General features: G+C 54.6%; 2 protein-coding genes across 3 annotated transcripts in view; both read left to right on the forward strand.

Annotated features, from left to right (window-relative positions):
• Positions 1–6,485, forward strand: part of ARIH2 (ariadne RBR E3 ubiquitin protein ligase 2) — a 49,008-nt gene extending 42,523 nt beyond the window's left edge. For both annotated transcript variants that reach the window (XM_032319169.1, XM_032319171.1), the window contains 7 exons: positions 709–759; positions 850–871; positions 2,851–3,002; positions 3,860–4,003; positions 4,609–4,677; positions 5,762–5,845; positions 6,070–6,485. In XM_032319169.1, coding sequence (XP_032175060.1) covers positions 709–759; positions 850–871; positions 2,851–3,002; positions 3,860–4,003; positions 4,609–4,677; positions 5,762–5,845; positions 6,070–6,141 — 594 coding nt within the window. In that variant the 3' untranslated portion in view covers positions 6,142–6,485. The remainder of the gene's footprint in view (positions 1–708; positions 760–849; positions 872–2,850; positions 3,003–3,859; positions 4,004–4,608; positions 4,678–5,761; positions 5,846–6,069) is intronic.
• Positions 6,486–12,965: 6,480 nt separating this feature from the next.
• P4HTM (prolyl 4-hydroxylase, transmembrane) lies at positions 12,966–27,164 on the forward strand. Its single transcript, XM_032319300.1, has 9 exons — positions 12,966–13,298; positions 13,510–13,591; positions 21,727–21,917; positions 22,733–22,829; positions 24,169–24,331; positions 24,905–25,090; positions 25,798–25,888; positions 26,085–26,208; positions 26,714–27,164. Exons 1-9 carry the CDS (start codon positions 12,966–12,968, stop codon positions 26,932–26,934), a joined length of 1,488 nt encoding a protein of 495 aa, XP_032175191.1. The 3' UTR covers positions 26,935–27,164.
• Positions 27,165–27,217: the final 53 nt, after the last annotated feature.

Raw genomic sequence — 27,217 nt, forward strand, 5'->3', positions numbered from 1 at the left:
AGCCCTAGAAGAGAGGTGGTTGATCGTAACATATAGTAAAGAGCAAGGCTCTGCTGCAAGCCCAGGCATGCCCTGTTCTCACTCTGAAATTTCCCATGGGAAAACATGGCCGTCAGCCCCTCAAGCCCTGGGTGACTCAGCACCTACCCTGAGCTGGTCATGTGCTGAGTTGCTGCACTCACAGCACAGCCATGACCATGACCTCATTAAACAGTCTGCTTCGTGGCCGTGGGAGAGCAGAGCATCACACTGGTCTCTGCATTGCTGTCTAGGTTGGGCATCTCTCAGTGAGAGCAAGTGAGTGTTAGTGGCTGCTCCCATGGCCTCTTGCAGGAGCAGGCGTCCAGGCAAGCTGACAGGACTTGGTCCAGGGGGCAGTGCTTGTGTTGCTTTGGCATTCTTCCCAAGCAGGCAGCTTTGTGCTGACTCAGCTGTGCTTAATCTGAGCAGCCTCGTGGCAGAGACAGATGGTGGAAGACTTAGTGGGGCTCAGCCGGTGCTTGGAGTGTTTCAGAGCCAAATGTGCTGACCTCATTTCCTTGAATTGCTGTTCCAGCCTCAGCGACCCGCCACATTTAAGTGAGATGCTCCTCCCCAGAAGGGCTCGCACGATGAGCTACTGGGCACGGGTGCCAGGAGCTTTGTGTAATTTGTCTTAGAACCAGCCTGGTGGTGTGTGAGCCTAACGGCGCCCTTCTGTCTCCTCAGTGTCCCAAGTGCAACATCTGCATTGAGAAGAATGGAGGCTGCAACCACATGGTGAGCAGAAGCCCGTACCCTTTGCATATGTGCCGTGGAGCCTTTGGTCAGCGTTCCCTTAACATGTTCTCTTCTGTTTCCCTCTGACAGCAATGCTCCAAGTGTAAACACGGTGAGTTCCAGGTGTGGTGCACGAGGCCCCGGGGCACAGTCTGCGTTTCTTGTGCTGGGCCTCCACGGCTTGTTTAGTGAGTGCTTTTGTAGTGAAGTGACAAAGGGCGGCCGCAGTCACTTACAGTACCCAGCCCAAAGCAGCTCTTAGTCTTTTATCTATCTCTTCTGGTGCTCTTACAATCTCACTGCCATCTTGCTGACAAAGATAGAAGTCACAGTTGGCATGACTCTTAGACCTTCATGATCCTCAGTCATCCGAGAAGATTTAGTGTGCTCTTTTTATTTTTGCCAAGGCAGGTAAGTAATGGGGGCTTATCTGTGCTACCTTACAGATAACCTTTCAGAACAGGCTGTTTTATTGGCGGGAGTCACAGAAGAGTCTTCCTTTGAGGTTTTACAAAGTTTCCACAAGGGCTTTTGATACAGCTTTTCAGATCGCCTTTATCAGGAGTAGCTTATTACATGGAACCTGTTGGCTTTGCTTTCCTTCCTGTCAGATGCAGTAAAGAAATTTGTTCAAGTAGAAAGTATATACAAACAGGTCTCCTACATCGCAGCTTCAGTGCTGAACAGAAGGCCCTGAGGGTTTCTCTTTGTAAGGATTCATCTAATGGTATTCCTCTGTTTTCCCAAGAGCCCACCATAATCAGAATGGACATGACAAGGAATTAGAAGGGAACAGTGACAGTGAAGTATAGCATGAAGTCAGGCTGTGGGTAGTGGCATATTTCCTCAGTGGTATCCCACTCTGTGTTTGAGTGAGAGGGGCGTGTATCATCCACTTAGGACAGTGCATAAGACATGCATATGGTTTAAAGAGAAATGGCAAGTGAACACCCCGGTACCTACCCATCATACTCCTAGTACCCAGGAAGTCCCCTGAGTATCCCTCCCCACAGTCTTCCCATCCCTCACCACCCAGAGTTAGCCAGCACCCCTTGCATTCCTGTATAGTTTGACCACCTCTACAGGTAACCCTGAGCAGTGCAGTAGTGTTTAAGACAGGAGCAAGCAGCAAGATTAAGGGGATTGCAGTATTGCTGCTGTTTGGTGAAGGTTCCCAGGAGAAGAGAACGAACTCTGGGTCTCTGAGTTTGGCTTTAGCCTCCCCAGATTTTATATAAGAGGTCCTTTGGAGAAGTCAGTGAACCATCTTGAATCCTGGAAAACAGGGTTTACCGTAACCCTGTCGGGGTCTTTGTCAGAGATAGGATATACATCAGACAGGCTAGAGATCTGGCCATCAGCAGAACTGTGGTTGGCCACCTGCCATTAGACCGCAGTAAATGTTGGATGTTTGGTGGATTTATTTTATTTTTTTTTATTCTAATATTTGGTGAGCTTCTGGGTTTTTTTTTTGGTTTTTTTTTTATGATTTTTTTTATTTTTGGTCGATCTTTATTTTTACCTTTTGGTTTCCTCAGTGTAGAAGCAGACTCATAATTCTGAGTAGGAACTATTGGGTAGCTGTTGGTTTTATAGAAGTGTTCTTTTTTTAAGAAATGACAAAATAGGTGAAAGCCTTTATTCCTAATTTTTGTACAAAATCTTCTTAGGACAGGCGTTGTGAGGGTGGGAGGTAGTCAGGACAATCCTGTGTTCCGGATGGCCAGATGGGCCTCACTGGACAAGTTTCTGCGTCTCTCAGTGGCCCTGACACAGCACACCAGTGGTCTTGTACAGTCAGCACCCTCCCTTGTTGGGTTAAGAAGGTACAAAGCTTATGTGCTTATGGAACAGCGAGTATCTGCTGGCTGTTGTACCTAGTGGCAAGGAAGGGCTATAGGGACAGTGTTATGTGTCAAAGAGGAGAGGTGCACATTCCTCCTGGAAACAGGCACCCATAGGAAGCTGTGGGCAGGTAACAACCCCCACACCTCTACCCTTTCACAGGATCTGTCTGTCCCACTGCTTTGCTGTTGGAGGAATGTCGGCTTACCTTGTGGGTGTAAATACCTCATTTTCTATTCTTTGCAGACTTCTGCTGGATGTGTCTAGGAGATTGGAAGACCCATGGCAGCGAGTATTATGAGTGCAGTCGGTACAAGGAGAACCCCGACATTGTCAACCAGAGCCAGCAGGCACAGGCCAGGGAGGCCCTCAAGAAGTACTTGTTCTACTTTGAGAGGGTAGGCGTCTTCTCTGCAGTCAAATGCTCTACCACTGAGCTATACCCCCAAGGCGTCTTCTCTGGAAACTGCCCCTCATGAGTGGGCTTTTTCCCACTGGCGTGCTGAGGGAGAACTCCCAGGGACTGGTGTGCGGTACGTGTACACAGAAGTCAGGGAGAGGAGCTCCTGTAGTGGGCCTGAGTGATGCTTCCGTAAATGTGGCTTATGGGCTCCACAGGCCAGCCATGACCAATAGCACTCTTTGAATCATGGGTTGAAGGACAATGAGGGGAGCATCAGGTAGTCTTTTACATCTGGTACCATCTTAAGCAGATTTAGAGGACAGTTCCTCCTAGGAAGACCCTTCAGAAGCCCACAGAGTACGGCGCATTTGCTTTCTAAGCAGAGTAGACCAGTGGGTACCCAGCTTTGTTTCGTCCTCAGGGCTGAAGACCTGTTGCCCTGGATGGTAGAGTGATCTGAATGGTAGGCGCTGCTTAGGACAGGGTCAGTATATGGTCTGAGGAAGTCCCCTTCCTGGAGCACCTGAGCGGCGTGGTCGCAGCCGACTAGTGATTTCGGCTCAGATTATGATCTCAGGGTCCTGGGATCAGCTGACATTGGGCTCTGCACCTAGCAGGGTGTCTGCTTCTCTCCATCTCCCTCTGCCCCTCCACCCTGCCCTGCGGGCGTGCCCTCTACCCTCTCTCCCAAATAAATAAATTGTTAAAAAGAAGAAGAAAAAGTCCTCCTCCTGCCCTCTCAAGGACACACGGTCCCCATAAGTTAGATGAAGCTTCGGCCTTGCTGTGCCAACCAAGGTGTCTGTTCTGAACTTCCATCTGGACTTGCGCACCTTTCTCTGTGCCCTGTAGTGGGAAAACCACAATAAGAGCTTGCAGCTGGAGGCACAGACCTATCAGCGGATTCATGAGAAGATTCAGGAGAGAGTCATGAATAATCTGGGGACGTGGATCGACTGGCAGTACCTACAGAATGCTGCCAAGCTCTTGGCCAAGGTCTGTACCCCCTCCCTCTTCTGATCCCTGGCCCTGTCAGGCCCAGACATCTGAGGATGGGAGGGTGGGAGACAGTTTTGGGGGCAGGGGAGCCCAGCACTTCGTATCACTTTGTATGCTTCTGCTTCTGGGCCCACAGTTCCCTGGGCTGTGCCCACTGAGGACCCAGCCTGCTGCTGGCTGCCAGGGGATTTCCAAGAAGAGTTCCGCTACCTCAGCCACAGGGAGGGAAGTGCAGGGGAAACTAGAGCCCTTCTTCTTTTGTCCTATCCACGGTCACTCCAAAGAAACTAAGAGATTATCTTTGGGCAAGTGTTGAGATAGATGTGTGGACTCTGATGTCCGACTCGAGGGAAGAGCCATTGAGGCAGCTGCTGGTGATAAATCACAGTTGGAAAAAGGAACCGTGTGTTCTGTGACCATTTCTGTTTCAGCTTTTCCCATGTTGTCCCCCAGTTCATCCTTGATTGGTTTGGCGTCATTTCTTTCAAGCCTGTACCTGTAGAGCCAGGCTCACTTGCGTGGTAGGGTAAGAATCATGAAAGCCACCAGGGACGCGTGAGGGTTGGGTCACACGTGCACGCGCCTTCTCTCTTCTGTTCCAGTGCCGGTACACCCTGCAGTACACTTACCCGTATGCCTACTACATGGAATCTGGACCCAGGAAGAAGCTGGTAAGGCCAAGCAGTCCTGTGCTCTGCCCTTGAGCTTCAGAGATACCCTTGTCTACCCGTACTTTCCAGGAGAGTGGGGACCAGACCCGGGTTGTTGGGAGGGCAAAACTGTCCGTTTTAAAAGGTAGCTCTCCTAGGGCGCCTGGGTAACTCTTAGTTTTGGCTCAGGTTATGATCTCAGGGCGGTGAGGTTGAGCTCCGCTCCACGCTCAGCACGGCACCTGCTTAAGATTCACTCTTTCACCCCTGTGTGCATATGTGCTCGCTCACTCTCTTTCTCTCTCAAAAAAAAAATTCAGTTCTCCTTTAGACTTCTCTAAAATAGACTTCAGGCCCTGGCATTTTGTGTAATATCAAGGCAGATACACCAAAGCTCCTGAATGGCTGTAGTTACAGGACAGTCTGTGGCCACGTGGGAGGCTGGCACCCATGCTTTAGGAGGATGCCCAGCTCACACGTTCCTAATTTATAGTGGGCTTTTTTACATCTTTGTTTAATTCTCTGTCTTAGATATGGGTCATGTCCCCTGATGATAAAGTAGTTCGCGTGTATTGTTTAAATGTTGGAAAACAGAAAAACATTTGCATCATCCGTAATCCCACCAAAAAGACATGGCCACTGTTAGCGTTTTTACTATAAGATGTTGAGGAACGCTTCGTGTATAAATGTACAGCGGATGTACAATTACCAAGTCGAATGGTTTGAATATTTTTAAGACTTGATTTCCAGAAGGGCTGGAAAAAGGAAGTACTCCGTGAACACCATGTCTGTGAATATCCATTTTGACTTGTTTTTGCAGCATCTGTTGCCTGTATGTGGGGAATACTGTCTTCAGTGGCTTAACTTTTTCCCCTCTCTTTCGGGCTGGAGGGTGAGTGTGGCCTTGCCGCCTGGCTGCGCTCTTCAGGTAGCCTTTTGACTGGATTCTGGCTCTGGCAATAGGAGCTAGCCCTGCTCTCTGAGGACCGGCTCAGGGCTGTCTGTAGTTCATACGAGCCTCAGGTGCTGCGTCTGCCCCTCCATCTGCAGGCCCTGGCCCGGCTGCAGCCCCTCTCCTTTTGACCCTCCTGCTCTGCCCATACAGTTTGAATACCAGCAGGCTCAGCTGGAGGCTGAGATCGAGAACCTGTCATGGAAGGTGGAGCGCGCAGACAGCTATGACAGAGGGGTGAGTGTCTCCTTCCTTCTTGGTGCCTCTGTTGCAGGTCTGGGAGGACCAGCTTGTTAGCAGGCGACAGGGTTGTCAGCATGTGGACCGGAAGCTCTGTAGGGAAGGGTGGGAAGGGCAGTGCCTTTGTCCCCTTGAAGCCCCTGACATGGTGGGTGTGGCTTTGGCTGCTCGGTGCACTCGGGACTGGGCGGTGCAAGCACCATCTTGCTTCCCTGGTGCAGGACTTAGAGAACCAGATGCACATAGCAGAGCAGCGGAGGAGAACCCTGCTGAAGGACTTCCATGACACCTAGACTGGGACACGGACACGCAGGAGTGAGGACGATGTGGCTGCGAGGCCTCCCGGCTGCCGAACTGCATGCTGCAGGCTCTGCCTTTCACCACCTCAGGCAACAGCCTGGGCCCCACTCCTAACAGACACTGGCCACACAGTCCATTTCTGTTTTCTTCTCATCTTTTCGCTTTTTGTTTCTACCAGGGTAGAGGCCATGTTGAATTGGCCTCTTTTCAGGACTTTTAATTCCCCCTGGATGGTTGTTGGGAGGGAGGGAAAGTTTTTTCTGAATGACTATTAATAGTATTAGATCATTACAACTTATGTAATTTTCAAAGGTTGTATAATTATACAAAAAAAAAAGACAAACCATAGAATTACACAGAACCCTTTTTAAAAATAAATTGGCATTGGAGTGTTTTACCCTCTAGCTATTTTACTTAGAATGTAACATGCTGCCTGCCCACCCTGCCTCAGAATGTCTCCAGCAAGAGGGCCCCAGGGTGGTCTCTGTTTTCCAGATTCTCCTGTGTTTGGTCACAGCTGGTGTCTCAAGGGAAAAGCATGGGTGGCAGACGGTGGGAATTGAGTTGGCCTGTGTAACGGGCATGGAGCGCAGGGAATCACATCATGCCTTCTGCCTGGTCCTTGGGGACCCTTTGTGGTCGGGTGTACCTGCCTTACCCTGCAGTGAGGAGATAATACAGAAAGGGGCCTTGTCATAGGGTGTCGTCATCTCCGATGGCGCTGTGTGTGGCCTCATCTTTCTTCCAGGTTTCTGTGGGTCTGGCCACTGAGGCCAGAGACCATAACGGTATAGGTGGGGACATGAGTTCAGCACAGTGTTTCCTCTTGTCTCCTAAAGATCGAGATCTACTTTTAAAAGCAATTATTCCCCAAAATAAGTTCATTTTACCTTGGTCCTTTCTTTTGTGCCAGTGTTCCAGTGATATAACTAACCAGGTTCACACACGGCTGTGCGTACCTGACGCTGTGCTGCTACACTGTCTTTGGTGCACTTCAGGGTCAGAGTTCAGCATGGCTCACCCAAGGGCACAGGTCTTCCGGACTCAGGGGCCTTGTTTGCACAAGTGCTTTTCATGTTATCAGGAGTGTGTTCTCCTCCTCCAGAGTGGCTTCTCAGGGGTCTGGAAGTCTGAGGCCAGGAGGGTCCTGGATTTGTGGTCCCAGCTACTATGCTGGAAGGGCTGGCCAGGGGAGACGGCCAGCTTCTGCACAGTTGAGTGCAAAGGAGCAGGTGGTTGGTGTGGTGTCCTGCCTGTCCTGAACCTGGTTCTGTGAGCCTTCTAAATGTTACATCTGTGATACCTGGAGTTTTTGTGGCTTGGTTCATTGCCCCCACTCTGAGGTGGGCAGAGCTGTCTGTACTCGACAGGGCCTCCTTCGCCTCCTGGAACAGTTGCTTGGGAGGTCTGTGAATATTCCAGAGAAGTCCCTTGATACTCAGACATTCTCACCTCAGTCAGCAGTTTCCCAGGGACCATGTTAGCTGTAAACTGAATCACTCTTGAAGACAGAGGGCAGCTATAATTCTTGGGATCATGGGATACACGGCTGGCTGCAGGCTCCTTGTCTCCCCTCCAGTCCCAACCCAGGCTTTGTCTCTTCCTGTCCTCCTCAAGGGAGGGACTGTGGGGTGGAGTGGGAGAACAAGTTAGGAGTGCAGCACATGAGCCCAGAATTGAATGGCGGGGAGCTCACTGAAGGAGGAGCGGGCCTGCTACAGGACCTGGGGCTGGGTGTCCGTGCTGCCCACTCCGTCGGGTCCTTCCTGTGTCACCGCCATGCAGAGGCGTTGCAGCTCTGTGCCTTATGTCACACCCTGGACATCCTGGGCAGTTCTTGGCCTGCACAGCTACCACATGGTGCACTGGTACCCAGACTGTAGTCTGCAGCCCCTGACTTGTGGAGAGCTTCCGTTTGTGCCCCCAGGGGCTATCCTTGGCCAACATCATCAGGAAGATGGGAAAGGTCAGGCAGAATTGTTCTGCCCTACAAAGGATAGAAGATAAAGGAAGGCACAGTGTTTTCATGAATTTACCATAATATCTTTGTTTTCTTCAAAGAAAAAGTTGAGGCAACGTCATCTGCTCAATGTTGAGTGGTTTATTCAAAATAAAGTTTCTGATTATAAAATTGTGTAGAGTCTTCCTTCCAAGGATCCAGGTAACCTCCTGAACCAACACCCCAGGGGATTCTGGCCAATGTGCACCAATTGAGGGCCGTCCTCCTGATCAGCTCCCTCCTCTAGAGAGCTGTGAAGGTCCCAGGGGCCTCTGTTCTGCCTGCCTGCTGTGTCTGGCTTTCTGAGGAGAGGGCATCTACGGAGGGAAGTTGAATATCCTGCCCGTTTTTACTTTCCTCTCCCTCCCTGGGTTGCAGGCCATACCATTCCCCCCACAAAGAGATCCTGAGATTGCGGCGGAGTACCAGTGGGAATGCCCCACAGCTCCTGCAGAGGCCCCGAGTCCCTCCAAAGCAGACGTGGAAGCTTAGGGTTATACAGTATGGGGGTGGGGGAGCTTCACAGGGACTCTGGAGTTAACAAAGCTAGGACTCTGGACAGGAACCCAAGTGTGTGGAGTTTAATCCCAAGGGTTGAGGACAGGAAGTGGAGTTTGGGTTCTGAATTGAGGGGGTCCCCACTTTTGGCAAGAGTGGCAGCAACTTTAGTCATAGTTCAGAGGTTAAGGCTCCAAAGCTGTGTTCAGCATGCACGGGACAAGCAAGGCCAGAGAGGCCCTAGACACTGCCTGTCAATTCCACAGCTGCTCATCCCTGGCCTTCCGGTGTGCTGAGCCCCATGCATGGCACCTGGGCATACCATTGTGTGCAAAAGATCCACAGGCTCTAGCCTCTCAGAGCCTCCAGAGCATGGGGCACACAGATGGAATTCATCACTAGTGAACATCCCAGGACTAAAGGGCTACTGTTGTAGATCAGTGGGCAGGGTACCATGGCCTTGGCACTATACCCTTGGGGATCTTAAAAATGAACGAGAGGGCACCCGGGTGGCTCAGTCGGTTAAGTGTCTGCCTTTGGCTCAGGTCATGATCCCAGGGTCCTGGGATTCCGTCCTGCAATGGGCTCTCTGCTTAGTGGGGAACCTGCTTCCCCCTCTCCTTTGGCCTGCTGTTCCCCATGGTGTGTGGTCTCTCTCTTTCCAATAAATGAAACCTTTAAAAAATATACTTAAGGGGCGCCTGGGTGGCTCAGTGGGTTAGAGCCTCTGCCTTCAGCTTGGGTCATGATCCCAGGGTCCTGGGATCGAGCCCTGCATCGGGCTCTCTGCTCAGCAGGGGGCCTGCTTCATCCTCTCTCTGCCTCTGCCCACTTGAGATCTCTGTCTGTCGAATAAATAAAATATGTTAAAAAATACTTTAAGGGCGCCTGGGTGGCTCAGTGGGTTGAGCCGCTGCCTTCGGCTCAGGTCATGATCTCAGGGTCCTGGGATCGAATCCCACATCGGGCTCTCTGCTCAGTGGGGAGCCTGCTTCCTCCTCTCTCTCTGCCTGCCTCTCTGCCTACTTGTGATCTCTCTCTTTCTCTCTCTCTGTCAAGTAAATAAATAAAATATTTTTTTAAAAAACCTGGAAATAAGTCCCAATTTTTTAAAAATAAATTTTACTTATTTGACAGCATAATCAGGCAGAGTAGCAGGGGGAGGGAGAAGCGGGCTCCCCACTGAGCAAGGAGCCCGATATGGGGCTCTATCCCAGGACCCCGGGATCATGACCTGAGTCAAAGGCAGATGCTTAACGATTGAGCCACCCAGTCGCCCCCATTAGTCCAGTTTTGGTAATAGAGGCTAGAACACAGCACAAAGCCCAGATGTGACTGCATTAACAATTAAGGTGGGACTTCCACTCCCCCTTCCCCCGCCCTGTGAGGTGAGGCAGCCTGAGGGTGAGCCTATGGCTCTTACTTTTTAAAAAAAAATGATAATTTAAAAAACATTTTTTTTAAGATCTTTATTTGACAGAGATCACAAGTAGGCAGAGAGGCAGGCAGAGAGAGAGGGGGAAGCAGGTTCCCCGCCAAGCAGAGAGCCGGATGCACTGCTCGCAGGACCCTGGGATCATGACCTGAACTGAAGGCAGAGGCTTTAACCCACTGAGCCACCCAGGCGCCCCAAAATAATAAATTTTAAAATGTGGTGCCTGGCTGGCTCAGTTGGTAGAGTATGGGACTCTTGACCTCAGAGTCATGCATTCAAGCCCCACTTTGGAGCCTATTTAAAAAAGAGAAACATTATGGCCCTTAGGCAGCAAAAAGGCCATAGGTTTTAAAAGGCCAAGTTCCAGTTTATGATGTGGTTGTGAGATTCCCACAACCAACAGCAGGTGGAGCAGAACTAGACAGCATTCCACACCCCCTCCCACGTGCCCCAGCAGGCTTGCCTTCTGTTGTCTGGTGATGAGTGAGAGAAGGAGCTGTGCCTGGCAGTGGAGATTAGTCACCTGGGTACAGGAGATGGGAATGTGAGAGAAAGGGGTTTAGAAAAATAAGGAACATGAGGATTTGTGGTGATATAATTATAGGTATTTTTTTTAAAGATTTTATTTATTTGACAGACAGAGGTCACAGTAGGCAGAAAGGCAGGCAGAGAGAGGAGGAAGCAGGCTCTCCTAAGAGCAGGGAGCCCGATGTGGGGCTCTATCCTAAGACCCTGGGATCATGACCTGAGCCGAAGGCAGAAGCTTTAACCCACTGAGCCACCCAGTCACTCCTAATAATAGACATTAAAAGGCTAATGAGGGGGGCATCTAGTGGCTCAGTCAGTTAAGCGTCTGCCTTCAGCTCGGGTCAAGATCCCAGGGTCCTGGGATCGAGCCCCGCCTCAGGGTCTCTGCTCAGTGGGGTGCCTGGTTCTTCTTCTTCCCTTGCTGCTCCACCCTGCTCATGCTCTCTCTGTGTCAAATCTTTTAAGAAAATGAAAAAAAAAAAAAAGAATTTAGGAGATTAAAAAAGAAGAAGAATAGGGGAAAAAATTAGGAGAACAATATGATTTGGGGGAAATGTACTTGCTCCGGTTGTGCTGTGTACTTGGATGTTGAGAGACTTCGGACCTAACTAGAGTGGCTTAAAGACAAGCTGCAGGAAAGCTGGACACTGCTAAGTTGGTAATAGGACTTTTTTCCATTTGAATCCAAAACATTTCTTTTGTGGCCATTCTATGTATGTATGAATGTATATATGTATGTATGTGCTTCAGAATTCATTTCAGGGAGCAGGGGCTTCAGAATTCATTTCAGAATTCACTTCCATGCACAGGGAGTCCAAGCTCACCTGGTTACCTGCAGACGTGTGGCTTCCCACTCGATCTGAAGCAGAATACTGGACGGCTGGTGCCGGTTGGTCAACATCCCGACTTCGGCTGAACCCTAACGATTCCCATTATCACCTCCCCCTCTTCCTCCCCACTAGACATGTCCAGAATGTCTCCTTTGTTTGGGCAGTGTTTCTCTGTAGTATCCCAAGGAGATTGACAAGATGGTCACTGAGGGCGGCTGGATGAGTGGGTGCACCCACGTGCTCCCCACAGGCTCGGGCACTGGCGAAATCCGCCCCTGTGTGTAGAATCTCCAAGAGAAGGAGATGGGCCTGCCTTTGGAGCCCCTGGCCCGCTCTGGGGAGACCAGAAAATGCAGACTCCACTTTTCTGGAAGAAAATGGGCTGGAGAAGGGGCTGTTAACAGGGTAAGGGGAAAACCACTAGTGAGACCGACTCAGCGGTGTGGCTCTTGTCTGCCTGTCCACAGGAAGGGGTTGGCTTCTGCCCTGGGGCCCATGCATCACTGCCTGAGGATAACGCAGCCCTAGTACAGCAGGGAGCATGAAAATGCCCAGGCTTTGGCACTGGGCCGCTGGTATGTCCTCCCTTCTCCATACCTGGTGATAATTTGAGTTTCTTTTCCTCTGAGGCGACTACAGTCACACCACCCTGAATGCGCTCAGTCTTATCCACGTATCCTCTGAGGCAATGGTGTCTCAATTATAGCAAAGTCCCCCTTTCACAGAAAAGTGCCTTTCTCCCTCTTTCCCTGTGCCAACTTTGAGGCAAGAAACGTTTTTGAGTTCCGCAGGTTGTTAGGGGTTTGAGCTTCCTGGTGCCAGGGCTCCTCCAGGAAGCCCTCTCTGACCACTCCAGACTGGATCCCACGGTCTATGCACGTATGCGACCTTGGACATCCAGCCGCTCCTTCCTAAGGCCTGACTCCTATAGGCCTCCCTGTGAGGTCGCAGAGCGGAACTCCCAAGGCATTCTTGGCAGTCTAAGCTGGCAAGCGACAGTGCCGAAAGCTGCGGGTCCTACAGGATCACATGCGCAGTAGTCGGCCTCCGCGGAGGCCCCAGACCGCCGCATTATTGAGTCATCTTTCGGCAGTGCCTCGTCGCTGTCACCCCACTCTCTAGAGCAAGAAAATGCAGGGCATACTTTTCCAGGAAGAGGAAGTACATCTTAACTAGGGGACGGAGAAAATATCAATGGGGTTTCCTTTAATGGTGCTGCTCTTGTGTGCCCTGGCATTGCGCGTGGGGGAGGGGCCGGCTTCCGCCCGGGGGTGCGTGCATCTCCTCCGGACAGTAACCCACCCCGGGAAGAGAAACTCCAGCGTGGACCGGGGTCCAGGGCGCAAGGGAGACTGAGTGCCGCGCAGGGGCGGGCGCGGGCGGCCCCGGCGGGTGCAGCATCCCCAGGCACCGTCTCCTAGAGACCGCGGCGCGCGCGGGCTCCACGGCGGTTGTCCAGGCGACGGCGCCGCGCGGCGCGGGCATCCCCGCGGCCCCTCCCCTGGGCGTGCGCGCGACCTGGGCGCCATGGCGGCGGCGGCGGCGGCCCCGAGACCCGAGGCCGTGAGTCCGCAGTGGGCGCCGCCTGGACACGAGCGGGCCCGGACCGCCGCCGGGCTGGGCGACTGCGAGGACGCGCCGGTCCGGCCGCTGTGCAAGCCCCGCGGCATCTGCTCGCGCGCCTACTTCCTGGTGCTGATGGTGTTCGTGCACCTGTACCTGGGCAACGTGCTGGCGCTGCTGCTCTTCGTGCACTACAGCAACGGGGACGAGAGCAGCGACCCCGGGCCCCAGCACCGCGCCCAGGGCCCCGGGCCCGCGCCGACCCTGGGTCCCCTCGCCCGGCTGGAGGGCATCAAGGTGAGGACCCCCGTCTCGCCGGGTTCCAGGCCCTGCACTGCGAGCCCGTGACCGCCGGCGCGCAGCCCACGACCTCCACGCTGCTCCCTGCGTCGTCTGCCCCGCGCACACCCCCACCCCTAACTCGTCGCGCTCGGGGCCCGGGCCCCTGTACCCTCCTCGGGCGGCGCGGCCTGGGGCCCGAGCTGCCCGCAGTGCCCCTTTCCCTTAGGTGGGGCACGAGCGTAAGGTCCAGCTGGTCGCCGACAGGGATCACTTCATCCGAACCCTCAGCCTTAAGCCGCTGCTCTTCGGTAAGTCAGCTGGGCGCTCCTGGGAAGGGCCAGGGGCTGCGGTTTGGGGGCGCTCGGAGGCTCGCTTTGGCCACGTGACTTCTGTTTTGAAAATGGCTGCTTCGGAGTAGCTTTTATCACCCAAAGGTTTCCCAAAGCGAAGTACCAACGTCCACCTCTGTAATAGGGTCACAGGGTGACCTTTCCACACTCCCCTCTCTGACCCCTACTCTGCAGCTGATCCTTCCGTTACAGGGCTGGGCAATGCGACCCTTAGGCCGTTGTCTAAACACTTCATTTGAAACCATCTTTGGACACTTTCTGCCATTATTAATTCTATCACATTCTAGAACTGGGGGAGGGTGGGAGAGACTGCTAACCAGGACCTAGCTGATCTCAGGGCCTCTGAGGATGAATCTCACTCCCAAAGTGGACCCTGTGGTCTGACGAGGGTTCTTAGGATGCGGTTGTATTCAGCCATAAGTAGGCAAAACCTTCCAGCGTGACCTCATTTGGAACCAGCATCATAAGTTCACAGTTCCTGAGCTCTGGTTTTGCGCTAGGCTTTATGAGATCGTTTCAGTTAATTCTTACAACGCCTATATGAGGTGGGTGTGGGTCCCACCCTTACGTTACCGGGTGGGAAAGTGAGACACAGAACTGCGGTTGGTCCGCCAGGCTCATACAGCTAGCTCAGGAGCAAAGCTAAGGTTAGAACCCAGGCAGCCTGCCTCTAGAGCCTGTACTGTCTAGCCACCCTGCTAGCTGAGAAGACTCTCGAAGTTCTTGAGACCACCAGTGTCAGCAAGGTGGGGGTTCCCCAGACTCATGACCCTGCCCAGGATAGCTTTGTGCACCCGGCCCTGGGTATCCAGTGTTGGTGACACACTTACCTGCAGACCCGGGGCTGTTCCTGCCTGCTGGGGGATGGTGTGAGTTAGAGGCTTTCAGGAGGGGGCTGGGGACCAAAGCAGAGCGTCTGAGCACCTGCCATTACCTCTGGGGCAGAGGGCCCTGGCTGAGAATTATGCCGAGACCTTTGAGACCTATGAGAACACTGCATGCAGTGTAAGGGGAAATAGGTTATGCTGGTCCCGTTGTGGGAGGAGCCCTAAAAGGTTATTGTTACTATGATTATTACTGCTGCATAAGGTTGAAATCTGTGCCAAGCACTATTTTAAGTGCTGGGAACACAGCATTGAACCAAATAGGGAAAAACAAACAAACAAACCAAACAAACAAAAAAAAAACTAACAACACACACACACCTGAAGCTGACATTCAAATAAGGAGACAGACAATAAACAAATATATATGGCGTGTCAGTTGGTGATAAATGATTGCAGACAAATAAGGCAGAATTTCAACTGGTGTTGACACTTTTAATAGAGTGACCAAGGTAGGCCTCCTTGTGAAAGATATTTGAGCCAAAACCTCTAGGAGCTATGGGATCAAGCCAGGTGACTGTCAAGAAAGGGTGATCCAGGCAAGGGAGCGACACTCACCCCTTTACTGCTACATTGCTGTGAACAGACAGGCCTGAAGGGGTTGTGTTCTCAGCCTTCTTGGGACCTGTATGCACACAATTCAGATGTATATTAGGTTAAATGAATCATGACCCATAACTGTGACCCCTCAGCCCCTAACATGCAGCTGCTGCATCAAAGTCCTACAGAGCAGAGAATGAGAGACCCAAGCCCCATAAAGTCTAGGAAGCAGGAGAGATCTGGCACAAGGTAAACTGCTTCTCGTTAAGCCTTTGGATGGGTCTGTGTACCTGCAGGTTAGGATGGCTGCAGCAAGAACCTCCAGCTGTGGCCCCCATTTTCTCCCAACACTTACATTGACTTTGAGTCTGGTATTAGGCACTGTCCCCGGTTTTACCCAGGAAGTCCTGGGACTTGCTCCTTGACGAAACCACCTCACCATGTGAGGTGAGCCACATGAAGAAGAGATTAGGGATTATAGGAAGTCCACTTGTGAGGCAGGGAAAGCACGGGGGAGAGGATGTTGGAAAGGGGGCAGTTCCTGAATTCTGTGGTGTTAGATGGACCCCAAAAGGAAGCCTTATCTCAAGAAGGAACAGTGTCTGTCTTCTCTGCCTGCCCATTTAGTCATCTCCTGTCACCCTAAAAAGGCAGGAGGGACCAAGGAGGATGGGCCTGCTGTGGGCTCTGCCACCTCTGTCTTGCTACTCTTGGTCCCAAACCTGTCCACCCTCAGCCTCAGGGACCCAAGGCGCCAGGGCTTGAGAGGTGGGTGTTCAGGATATAAGCCGGGGCAAAGGGATTCGGTTCTACCCCAGAGTGCCCCCATCTCCAGGGGAGGGAGTCCCACCACTTCATGGGGAAGACCCCATGCAAACTCCAGTCTCCCTTTGGGGAAACATTTCCCTGTTTCCCACCTTTGTCCCTAAAGACCTGGGGCAAGTGGGACCTAGACCACCAAAGCCCCACTCTGAGTTCTTGGCATAATATCTGTGAAGTGTGCCTAGTGTGGTAGGCATTCCACAAGGATTTGGACCATCAGAAGTCCGCTGAGGACTTCGACCTGTTCAGTTCAGAAGGGAGGTGTTCCAGTTTTGAGTCATTGTCATCTCTCTGGGGACACTGCCACCTTTCACGTGGCTCACCTCTCCCTCCACCTTACCTCACCCCCATTCTGTGTCTAAACAACAGATTAGTCTTACCGCCCACTTTCTTAAAAGTCTCCAAGTTTCCCACTTCACCTCTAAGTGTCATTTGGTGGTGCCTTCCTCTCCTGCTGCTCCTTCCTCACTCCCTGCTGTCCCCAAGCTCATTTTGCCCTGGGACCTTACATGTGCTGTGCCCTCCACCAGAAGGCTCAGACCTGGCCATCCCACAGAGGGTGCCTTCTGGTCCACTGGGCCTGTGCGCACACATTCCCTCCTCGGAGACCTCTCCTGACCTCAGACTGGTCTTAAGAGGTTCCCAGATACCATTGCATCAGATTGCCTGGTTTTCTTCTTGGCGCTTAGTAACCCTGGGGACAGTCTCCGTATTTATTTGTCATTCGTACCTCTACCCCTAAAGGCGAGCTGCATGTGAGAGAGGCCTGATTTGTGCAGGCTCAGTAGTCAGCAGCCGGAGTCTGTCTGCTGCCGGTCATGACTGGCTGCCTGGCGAGATTTACTGGGCACTCAGCCGGACCAGCACCTGTCTGTTTGCTCAGAGTGACCTCCCACCACCCTGGCAGGTGCCCCCTTATTTGGCATTCCCTTCAAGAACAGCAGGGGTCACCTCCCGAAGGCCAACAAGATTTTTAGCCCATTTTCCTAACTACTTAAGGTAGACGAATAACTGACAACAGTACACAAAACAGTTTTATCTTAAAACCATGACTGCTTTATCGTAGGATTTCCAAGTCAGCTCAAGAAAACAATTAGGCAGTTACTTAGGATGACAAACACTGGAGGCCCAGAAATAGGGGGAAAACTCTGCTCGTGTGTGTGTGTGTGTGTGTGTGTGTGTGTGTGTGTGTGAGAGAGAGAGAGAGAGAGAGTTCAGGTTGGTAAGCAGCTGAAGGCAGTTTCCGGCATGGACTTCTCCCCACCCCCTGTGCTCTCTCACGGGCCTGCAGCTTGGTGGGACCATGGGCTCAGTAAAGGTCAGGCAGATAAAACCAAGTCTATGTGGGGATTGACAGGCAGCATCCTGCCTGGGAGGCGCTTAGCCCAAGGCTTTGCACCTGCCCTGAGGCAGCCTGGGCTGCTCCGGCTTGTAGGCATTAGCCAGGCTGTCATCCCAGGCCTGGGAAGGACAGAAGGACAGAAAGATTGTCTTGCCTACCAGCAAACACTCCCCTGCTAGGGGAGACAGCCTCCTTCGTGTCTGGGCAGAGCGCTGTAGTCCAGGAAGGGGTCCCTTAGCTGTGGCCACAGCAGTGGGCTTCTGCCCTGCTTGGGTCCTTCACGGGACTTCTCGGGACTCTGGTCTGCAAGTGTCCATGATGGGCAGCAGAGAGGGTTTTAGGTGTGTCCAGGGCAGCGCGGGTTTTGTGTGGCTGGCTCTCCCTGCCTGTAGGAATCCCTACCGTGGGCACTGGTGATGGTGCCACCTACGCACGGCCAGCTGCAGATGTCGGTGGCCTTGGCTCCAAACATAGGCCGTGGTTACCAGCAGCCGAGGGCCCTGCACCTCCCCACCTAGCACGTAGGTGCCAGCGAGCCTTCCTCGCAAGAGGTTGTGCACGCACGTGGCATCCAGCTGCAGCCAGCGACGCAGAGTAGGGGCCAGTTCCGAGGCAGGCAGTGGGCCCGCCTTCAGCACCTCCAGCCGGGAGTCCAGGTGGCAGTGTGAGAGACCAGAGGACGACCCGTTGCATCGGGAGAGCCTAACCTTCACTGCTGCATGGGATCAGAGGAGTGGGGTGAGGCGCAGGGCCTCTGGGAGTACCCGCCCCCCCATCCCCTCCACCTGGTGAACCACACCCTCTTGGATGCTCTACTCTGAATCAGGGTCCTGGGGAAGACCTGAAGCCCTGGCTGCCACCCTCCTAGGCAGGTTCAGTGTGTTGTTTTAGCGATGCCACACTTGTTAAAGGCCTTTATCTTGTAGCTCTAACCAGGTAGAGCATTTGAGTGTCCTCTCTTTCATTTGTCTTACACCGATCTGGGAGCTGGGATGGAGGCACTTGTGAGGTGGGTGTAAGGGGTGCTGGACGCTAGGGGCTCACCAAAGTCGCTGGCACAGAGCGCATCCAGGACCTCGTTGGACGAGCGGGCGTCCTGCAACTCACAGTCCCTGCAGCTGGCGCGAGGCACTGGGGGGAGGGGCCGAGTGAGGCTCCGTCTGGAGCAAGTGGGGGAAGGGCCGGCAACGAGGTGGGGGTGGGGGGGTGGGCCTCCCGCTGGCCCCTCCTTCTTCACCCTTTCTGAGACCCGTTGCTGTGGCTGGTCCCTTGTCTCCCCTACCAGAGAGACCCGTGTACCTCTGGCTCTGCGGGCAGTGGCTTGGGAGGGTAAGGCGCTGCCCGTGGGCCGGGCCTGGGAGCCGTGGGGGGACTCACGTGGGCGGCCCAGGCGGGAGCCGTTGGAGACAGCCGCGACGCAGAGGCCGTGGCTGGCGGGGAAGCGGCCGCAGTGCAGGATGGCCGGCCAGGGGTAGCCGTAGCAGGCCATGATGGGCGCACAGCTGGCCTGCACGGCCTCACACAGGCTGCGACACGGGTAGATGACCCTGCGGAGGTGGGAAGGATGGAAGGATCGGGGCGACGGGGCGGTCAGGACCGGGTTTCCTGGAGTCCAGGCTAGCCCCCCCCTCCTCTCTATCCCCCCCCCCCCACTCAGGCACAGCCAGGGACTTCGCGGTTGCTGGGCAACGACACCTGGTCACCTAGCAACAGCTCTCTGCCCCCGCATGTCGTCGTCCTTCCCCCCCTCCCCCACCGGCCTTCGGTCTTACAGCCCCCACCGTTCTGTGTGGCCAGGGCTGCTTTCCAGCGCACCTCCCCCTCCAGCTGGGACAGACATCCAGTGCCCTGGAGAAGGGCATATGCGAAGGGCCCTGCCCTCTGGGCCTTAACTCCCCATCTTGGAGGGAGAAAGCAGAGCCCTCCCTCTTGTCCTGAAAGGCATGTGGGAGACTGCAGTGTCTGGCCAGGGCTGGGGCTCGTAAAGAGCAGAGGCCCAATCATTGGATTCTGAAAGAGCCCCTTCTTGGTGCCACTGGCATGGTCACCCTGAGGCTCTGGGAATGTCCCCCAGAGGAGGGACCAAAGGCGCTGTTGTTCACCAGGTAGGTTAGGCTGGGGAATCAGGTTTGCGATCTCTGGTCTGGGAGAAAAGGCCCTCAGATGAGCTCCACCTTTTGCCAGGATTCCTTGGGCAGACAGTTTCCACACCCCTCTGGAGAGGGGTTCCAGCCCTCCCAACCCAAAGCATCCTACCCATTTGCCATACCTTGACATTCAAGAGCCCTTGATGCCAAGGGTGCCAACCATTGATGGTCTGCCTATGTCTCCTCTGTTCCATGGGCACCTGTTCCCCTGAACCAGGAACACCCTGACAAGACAATCCTTCATTTTCCTCCCCACCCCTGTCGCCACCCAGCCTTGAGAGGTACGTTGCAATGGTTAGTGAACAGGCCCTGGCAGAGGAAAGCGCCCCTCCCCCTGCCCCACCTAGGAGTCCCTGCCCTACCTGTCGAGGCACACAGGGGCAAAAAGGGAGCAGAGGAAGAGGCGGGCATCCGGGTGGCACTCCCTGGCCAGCAGGGGCAGCCAGCTGACCGACTGCTGGAGAGCCTCGGCCACCGTGTCATGGTCCAACAAGTTGGGCAGCCGCATCTCTGTGTAGCCAATGTCGTGGCACAGGGCCATGGCTTGGGGAATGGGCATGCACCGTGTGGGGCCCCGGGGAGCCCCTGCTCCACTATCAGCCCAGAGCACCACCAGGGCCACTAACAGCCACAGCCCTTGATCCATCACCCGCTTTGTCTGCCTTGGTCTTAATGGGCTGAGGCTGAGACCTTTATAGGTCTGTCCCCACACCCCAGGAACTGGTGTTTGTGCAGGTCCCTGGTGCTGGGACCCATCTGGTTAGGCCCCAGTGTGCTGGCCTGGGCCATTTGCATCTGATTAGCACACCGCAGGGGACTGTAGAGTTTGGCGGCATCTTGGGGCCTGCGGATTACCAGCGCTTAATAAACTGAAGAAACCTGGGCCTGTGTTTTTTCTTTTTCTGGTTTACTTTTCTTGTTTGTTTACTTATTTTTTAAGCTACCTGGAGGTGACTGTTGATTAGCAGTTTGGTCTAACCCATTGTCCAGAGCTGCGTGTACCCCACCCCCCGCCCGCCCCCGCACCCCGTAGTGGATGGCTCACACCCTTTTTGGGTTTGCTGGGCTGGGAGGTCAAGCCGGCCTGGGTGGGGGCCTTTATCCTGCCCTCTTTGTCATTGCATCTGGGTCATCTATCCAGGGAAGCTGAATGTGGTCTTGAGCATGGACTCTGGAGTATGACAGCCTGGAAGGTCCCTGGCAAGTCTCTCACATCTCTGTGCCTGCAGGGTGTCAGGGACAGGAAAGGCAAATTGAAGGGGCCCAGCTTTCTAGGGTGAGTGTAGGGATTCAGGAGTTGATGACATGCTTAGGACAGGATGCAGAATCCATGCCACCTAAGTATGATCTGCTATGATACCACTAAAAACCCTTCCAGGCCTGGCTCTGAGCAGCTGTTTTCCTTCCTCATGGCAATGCCTGGAACTTAATGCTGGGAGTATGACCCTGAGAGGTGGTAGACCGCTCTGCAGCTCTGAGGGCTCACTGTGGCCACAGGGCCTTGCCTCCAGTCTGTTCCTCTGTGGGCCTCTTGGTCCCCATCTAAGGAAGTCCTCTCTCCTGGGAACGAGGAGAGGAAGCAGGGCCCATGCTCCGGTCTATGAGTGCCCGGGACCACTGGGATGTGGGCTTCCCAGGTGCGAGACTCACTTTCCAGCGTGACCAAACTGCTTGTAGAGCTGGCGTGGGGGCATCCAGCCCCCGGAGCTGAGCCCCAAGCCCGCCTAGCCTGTACTTGGACTTAAAGGCATGATGTTCAGTGTATGCTTATTCCCAAAGCAAAGGACACCTGGGGCATCTTCTCAGAGCCAAAACCCTAAGAGACACCCACTGACGGACATGCCAGCACGGGGCAACTCAGCCCTGGACAGATGGTCAGCGCCCACTTGTGCAGGAGAGTGGACGGCAAGGACTGACCTACAGCAATGAATGTTTTACACTTGGTTTTTATTTGATCCATGCTGAAAAGCAAAAATGAAAGCAAAATCCAGTCACCATCACCCCATTTCAAAGTAGGTACCCAATCAGAAGTGGCGGTCAGCCCTCTTGCCTTCAGTCCCACTCCGAGGTGGGGGGAGCCCCTGCTCAGCTTAGCTCTAGCAAACTTCCCAGGGCTCCCCAGGAAATGGTTGCTGTCAGCATCAAAGAGAAAAGCCCCACATTCCGAGTGCTAGCCAACCTTTGCAGGACAACTCAGTTCTGGGGTCAGAGTGCAGAGCAGAGGTAAAGCCGCGTGTGAAGTCCTGACCCGGGGAGTGCCGGGGCACAGGAGTCCCGCAGGAACTGCAAAGAGGAAGGCACCGGTTGCACCAGTGGCCTGGCTCAGTCCGTGGCCTCCCCCACCTCCTCTTCTGGCAGAGATCCCTGGCTTCCTGAGTGATGAGGAGTGTCGGCTCATCATCCACCTGGCCCAGATGAAGGGGCTACAGCGCAGCCAGATTCTGCCCACTGAAGAATACGAGGAGGCAATGGGCACGATGCAGGTCAGCCAGCTGGACCTCTTCCGGCTGCTGGACCAGAACCACGATGGTCGCCTGCAGCTCCGTGAGGTTGGGATCCTGCGGCCTGGAGTAGGCCCAGGGTGGGAGTGCCTAGAATTGTCTTTCCGGTGGCCTGCCCAGTTCCAGCCCCACCCCCTTCTCCTTCCCTGGAGAGCTCCTTGCTGCCTCGGGAACCCCAGAAGGTGGCAGGAGGATCCCCCTGTGGGTGATGACATTTATTACCACAGTTCCTGGGTGATATTGCCATCTGTGGTCTGGATTCCTTGCTGACGTGGCTGGGGACCCACAGAACTCATGGTGGAGGGGGTGGCAGGTCTGAGGGTAGCCAGGAGTCTGCGTCTCTTTTATATGCCTCTCACACCAGGCTTCTGTCAGAGGTCTTGGCAAGGTGGAGGGTCCCTCGCCTATACAGAGGGTCTCTCGCCCCACTGAGCCTGGTCTTCTGGACAAGCCTGGTGATCATGCCCTGGCCAGGCCTCCCCTTGGTGCCTGTTCCCTGTTTGCACCCAGGCCTTGGCCTCCCCTTTCTGACCTGGAGTATCTGAGTGGGTCACAGTCCTGTGCTTCACTCTGCCTCCAACCAGCTGACAGTGCTGGCCATGAAGGCCACAGTCCCAACAGGGCCAGGAATGCCGATGGCCCACAGATCTCTTACTATCTTCCTGGCCACCTCCCGAGATGCCTGTGGGCCTCTCTGCCTACCCTCCCTTCAGCTCAGGGACCTCAGGCTCTGCCCTGTGTCCTCAACCATTACCCCATCACCAGCACCCTTAGCCCTTACAGCAAGAACTGGGCGACTGTCTATGCTCTGGTGGCTCTCCATCGTTGCGGCCACTCCACTGAGGGACCATCTTGTGCTTTAGGTCCTGGCCCAGACTCGTCTGGGAAATGGACGGTGGATGACTCCAGAGAACATTCAGGAGATGTACTCTGCGATCAAGGCTGACCCTGATGGTGATGGTGAGCTCATACCTCGCCACAGTCTGTCCCTGTGAGCCTCCTGCCCGCCGTACACCCAGCTTCTAGAGGAGCCATTGATGGGGAGGCGAGGATGCTACCTTGCCCTCACTCCTGGGCAGTAGGCTGGGTCCTCCCATATGCCTTGGTGACAGTCTAGGGGACAGTGCTTGGAGGCCCTTTTGACCTTAACAGGCAGAGTGTGGGGTCCAGGAGGGGAGTTGCTGGCTGGCAGAGGCCAGTGTAGGTTCAGCAGGAGCATAGATCTGGTGAGGCCAGCTTGAACTTGGCCATTCTCCCTGCTCCATCTACTTCTCTCCAGCCAGGCACAGGGTCTTCCCCAGAAGACACAGTCTCTGGTCTAACTAAGATCTTGCTTGCCTTCCTCTTGCTCACCTAGAGTCATTCTAACTGCTGGGGGTGGTTGGGGTAGGGGAGCTGTCGTGCAAGGACCCCACCCCCCTTGGGTAATAACTCCTAGATGTTACTAAGGTGTAGTCATCACTCACATGCCCAAGTTCTGGGTGAGATGGGGAAGGTACTCAGCTCAGGTCTTGATCTCAGGGTCATGAGCTCAAGCCCCATGCTGGGCTCCACGCTGGGCATGAAGCCTACTTAAAAAGGAAAAGAAAAGATAGAAAAAGAAAGAAAGAAAGGTTTCACCCTTAAGTCAATAGATGGACACGAGCTACTCTTCCAGAACACCAGCTTCCAGTGGAGCTCCTGCTTTGTGGGTTGGGCAGAAACAGGAGGGAGCATTCTTGTCTAGGAGAATGGCCCGGCTTTCTTTGTTGAGGGAGACTGCTAGCCCAGCAGGCAGGACTGGCGAGGTAGATAGATATATTCCACTCAGGATGGGACCTGAGGTCATAAGGGAGCTCCAGGGCACTAGCCCTGAATGAAACCCGATAGCATGGAAGGCTCTGGACAGAACCCAGCACTGACTACTTTCTTCACCCTCTATGGGACCAGAGGGTAGCCAGTACATGCTTTAGAGCCAGGCTGGGGGGCCAGGGGCAGTTCTTGGGGGGGTCCTGGCCATATGGTTCAAGCTTCCTTTGGCCACCCAGCTCTGGCCAATCTTGTAGGGGTTGAGCTTCTTCCTTTGCGGGGCCAAATCTGGGTTTAAACTGAGGAAGTGAACTTCCCTGGGTCTTTCTGGAGGACCTGATGTGACAGAAGCCAGGTTCATCTGACCCAAGAGTCCAGGGTGGGGGACAGGTGCGCGTGAGCCCCCAGTGGCCGAGGGCCCCGCCCCCAGGGGGATCGAGGCTGGTGCAGCCTGCTACTGTGGGCTCCTCACATGGGCTTGGGGGGCACTGACGATGGGTGCCCTGCGCAGGAGTGCTGAGCCTGCAGGAGTTCTCCAACATGGACCTTCGGGACTTCCACAAGTACATGAAGGGCCACAAGGCAGCATCCAGCGAGCTGGTGCGGAACAGCCACCACACGTGGCTTTACCAGGGTGAAGGTGCCCACCACGTCATGCGCGCGATCCGCCAGAGGTGAGCACATGGGAGGGAGCAGGCCTGTGGGGCCCTCACAGAAGTTCCTGGCTGGGGCCGAGAGGACAGGCTTGGTTAGCTAACTCAGGATTAAGTTCTACTTGTTAGACCAGGATTAGAACCCTTTAAAAGACAGGCAATTAACAAAGGCAAATTAACCGTTGTTGTGGGCCAGCAACACACATTTGGGATTAGGAATAGACTGGAATGTTCGTTTTTTGCTAGTTAGAGAAATGACTTCTTATCTCTGTCCACAGGACCCCCTGCCGCTGAGCAGCCAGGGGTTTTAGATAAGCAACCTCCTTCCTGCAGGGAGTGATCCCCGCTCCCAATTTAGTGGAAATCTCATCTTCCCCACCCAGCGTGGTCTCTGGCATCCCAGGAGAAGGGCTCCTGAGTAACCCCTTCCTGCTCCTACAGGGCCCATCGGCGGGGTGTGGCGGGGGTGGGCGGGGGACTCGGGGTTACCAGGGGAGGTGGGCAGGGGCACAGCTTGTGGCAGGTCCGGGGTCTGGCTTCTTCAGGGTGCCACCTTGCATGGGACTGCCCAGCTGAATGCCTGCTGCCCACCAGGGTGCTACGCCTCACCCGCCTGTCACCTGAAATCGTGGAGCTCAGCGAGCCACTGCAGGTCGTGCGGTATGGCGAGGGAGGCCACTACCATGCCCATGTGGACAGCGGGCCTGTGTACCCGGAGACCATCTGCTCCCATACCAAGCTCATAGCCAATGAGTCTGTACCCTTCGAGACCTCCTGCCGGCAAGTACTTCCCATCTGGGGTGACCTTCCACTACTAGGCCAGGCATTCCCATGACATAAATACAGCCCTGTCCTAACGGGATGTCCCCTGTGTGCGTCCAGGAGGGCATTGGGCCATCCTGGTTGAGGATACCCCATCTCTCCCCCTAGTTTCTTCACCAAGTGGCAGGAAGGGTGGCCATCTTGTCTTAGTGGCCAAACTAAGGTGCCCACAGACACTGAGACTTGTCCCCAGAGTGCTGAGGCAAGGGGCAAGACTGGGTCTCCAGTTTTTTAGGCGTCCCCTCCCCTGGACCTTGATTCTCCCCCACAGCTGGAGGCCTCAGCTTCTCCCTTTGAAGCTGTGTCCCCCTCCCCTGCTTGGGCAGGGAGGCAGGCATCTTCTCTTCATGTGACTGCTCTGGGTTAGCGCCTTCTACTCCCGGCCAGCCCTCTGCAGGGCTGTGCTGCTCCTGCTAGCCTACCTTTCCCAATAATTTAGCTAAGCACACCTGTGATCTTGGTCGCACAAAACACTGTGACACACAGAAAGAGACTGGGTTTGTGGGAGGAAGGACAGGCTAGGGACATCTTGGCACTGATCTGCAGTGTTGTCACTGATCTCAGCCTGCCCCCATCTGGCCCTTGGGAATCTGGGCAGCTTATCCTCCCCACAGGTAAGCCTATGGGAGTGTCCACAGCTGCTCAGTGGGCCCCCTGCCTTACAGCTACATGACAGTGCTGTTTTATTTGAACAACGTCACCGGTGGGGGCGAGACTGTCTTCCCTGTGGCAGACAACAGAACCTACGATGAAATGGTAAGGGCCAACCAGGCTGTTAACTCTGGTGGGATGGCAGGGCCTTGGGCAATCCTAGTATATACCCCTCCAGAGCTGGGATGACGGGCCCAAGGGATCCCCTGGGCAATTCTGACTGGTTTCCCTTTGGCTGCTTTTGGCTGCTTGGCCACACAGTGGGGGCAGTTTGAAAACCCCACCATCCTGCTGCCCACAGAGTCTGATTCAGGATGATGTAGATCTCCGTGACACTCGGAGGCACTGTGACAAGGGGAATCTGCGTGTCAAGCCCCGGCAGGGTACAGCAGTCTTCTGGTACAATTACCTGCCTGATGGACAAGGTGAGGGCCTGTGACCAGGCCAAGAGTGCCTTGAGGGAAGCTTCCCTTTATCTAGCCCAGAAGGCCACCCCGGTGGGATGCTTTCGGCACTCTTATGCATGTATTTCTGCCCCTGGTGCATCCCAAAGGTCCTCCTCAGTGACTCCAGTGGCCAGCACCTGTGTAGCCTCCTGGGTTATCGTGACCCCTGTGACTGATTCCCTGAGGCTCCAGCCTTCCAGCTCACTGGGGCTGGGGACACATCTATCACCAGCCTGGGCTGTGGACAGTCTGGCAGCAAGAAAGCTGGTTTCAGAAGACCAGTGGTGGTGGTAGTGCATTAGTTGGAGAGAGATGCTGAGCCCCAAAGGAGGCCGTGGGGCCAGATTTTGCTACTGATGTGGGGTGGGCCCACCGATGGGCCACCCTGGCCGTGCCCTTCGCCTGTGTGAGATCATGCTCAGGTCAGCGCCGCCTAGAGCCCCCTCTGGTTACCTCTCTCGGTCACACCATCCTCCTCTTCTAGGTTGGGTGGGCGACGTGGATGACTACTCACTGCACGGGGGCTGCCTGGTCACAAGTGGCACTAAGTGGATCGCCAACAACTGGATCAACGTGGACCCCAGCAGGGCACGGCAGGCACTATTTCAGCAGGAGATGGCGCGCCTGGCCCAAGAAGGCGGCACCGACTCCCAGCCAGAGTGGGCTCTGGACCGGGCGTACCGTGACGCGCGCGTGGAGCTCTGAGGGGAGTGTCGCCGAAGCCCGCAGCCCCAGGCCACCCGCCGCCCCAGGTCAGGGGACCTGTGGTCTCCCTGTCCAGATGCAGGTCAAAGACCTGTCCAGTGTCTTGCCCTATCCCCGCCTCCAACCGCGATTAGGGCACAGTTCCTATATTCGTGTTATTTATTGTGTACAGACCCATGCTGCCCCCACCCCAAATAAAACTACACGGCTTCGAGCCGCGGGGCCGAGAAGCCACAGGTCGGATCGGCATGGGGGTGGGGGAGGTAGATTGGGCCAGTGGGAG

This window comes from Mustela erminea, chromosome 1, assembly GCF_009829155.1.
Source record: "Mustela erminea isolate mMusErm1 chromosome 1, mMusErm1.Pri, whole genome shotgun sequence".
NCBI classification, from domain to species: Eukaryota; Metazoa; Chordata; class Mammalia; order Carnivora; family Mustelidae; genus Mustela; species Mustela erminea.

Coding starts and splice junctions, on each gene's coding strand:
- P4HTM (XM_032319300.1), top strand. CDS start 12,966: ATGGCGGCGGCGGCGGCGGCCCCGAGACCCGAGGCCGTGAGTCCGCAG. Junction 13,299..13,509: donor CCCGGCTGGAGGGCATCAAG/GTGAGGACCCCC, acceptor CCTTTCCCTTAG/GTGGGGCACGAGCGTAAGGT. Junction 22,830..24,168: donor GGCTGACCCTGATGGTGATG/GTGAGCTCATAC, acceptor TGCCCTGCGCAG/GAGTGCTGAGCCTGCAGGAG.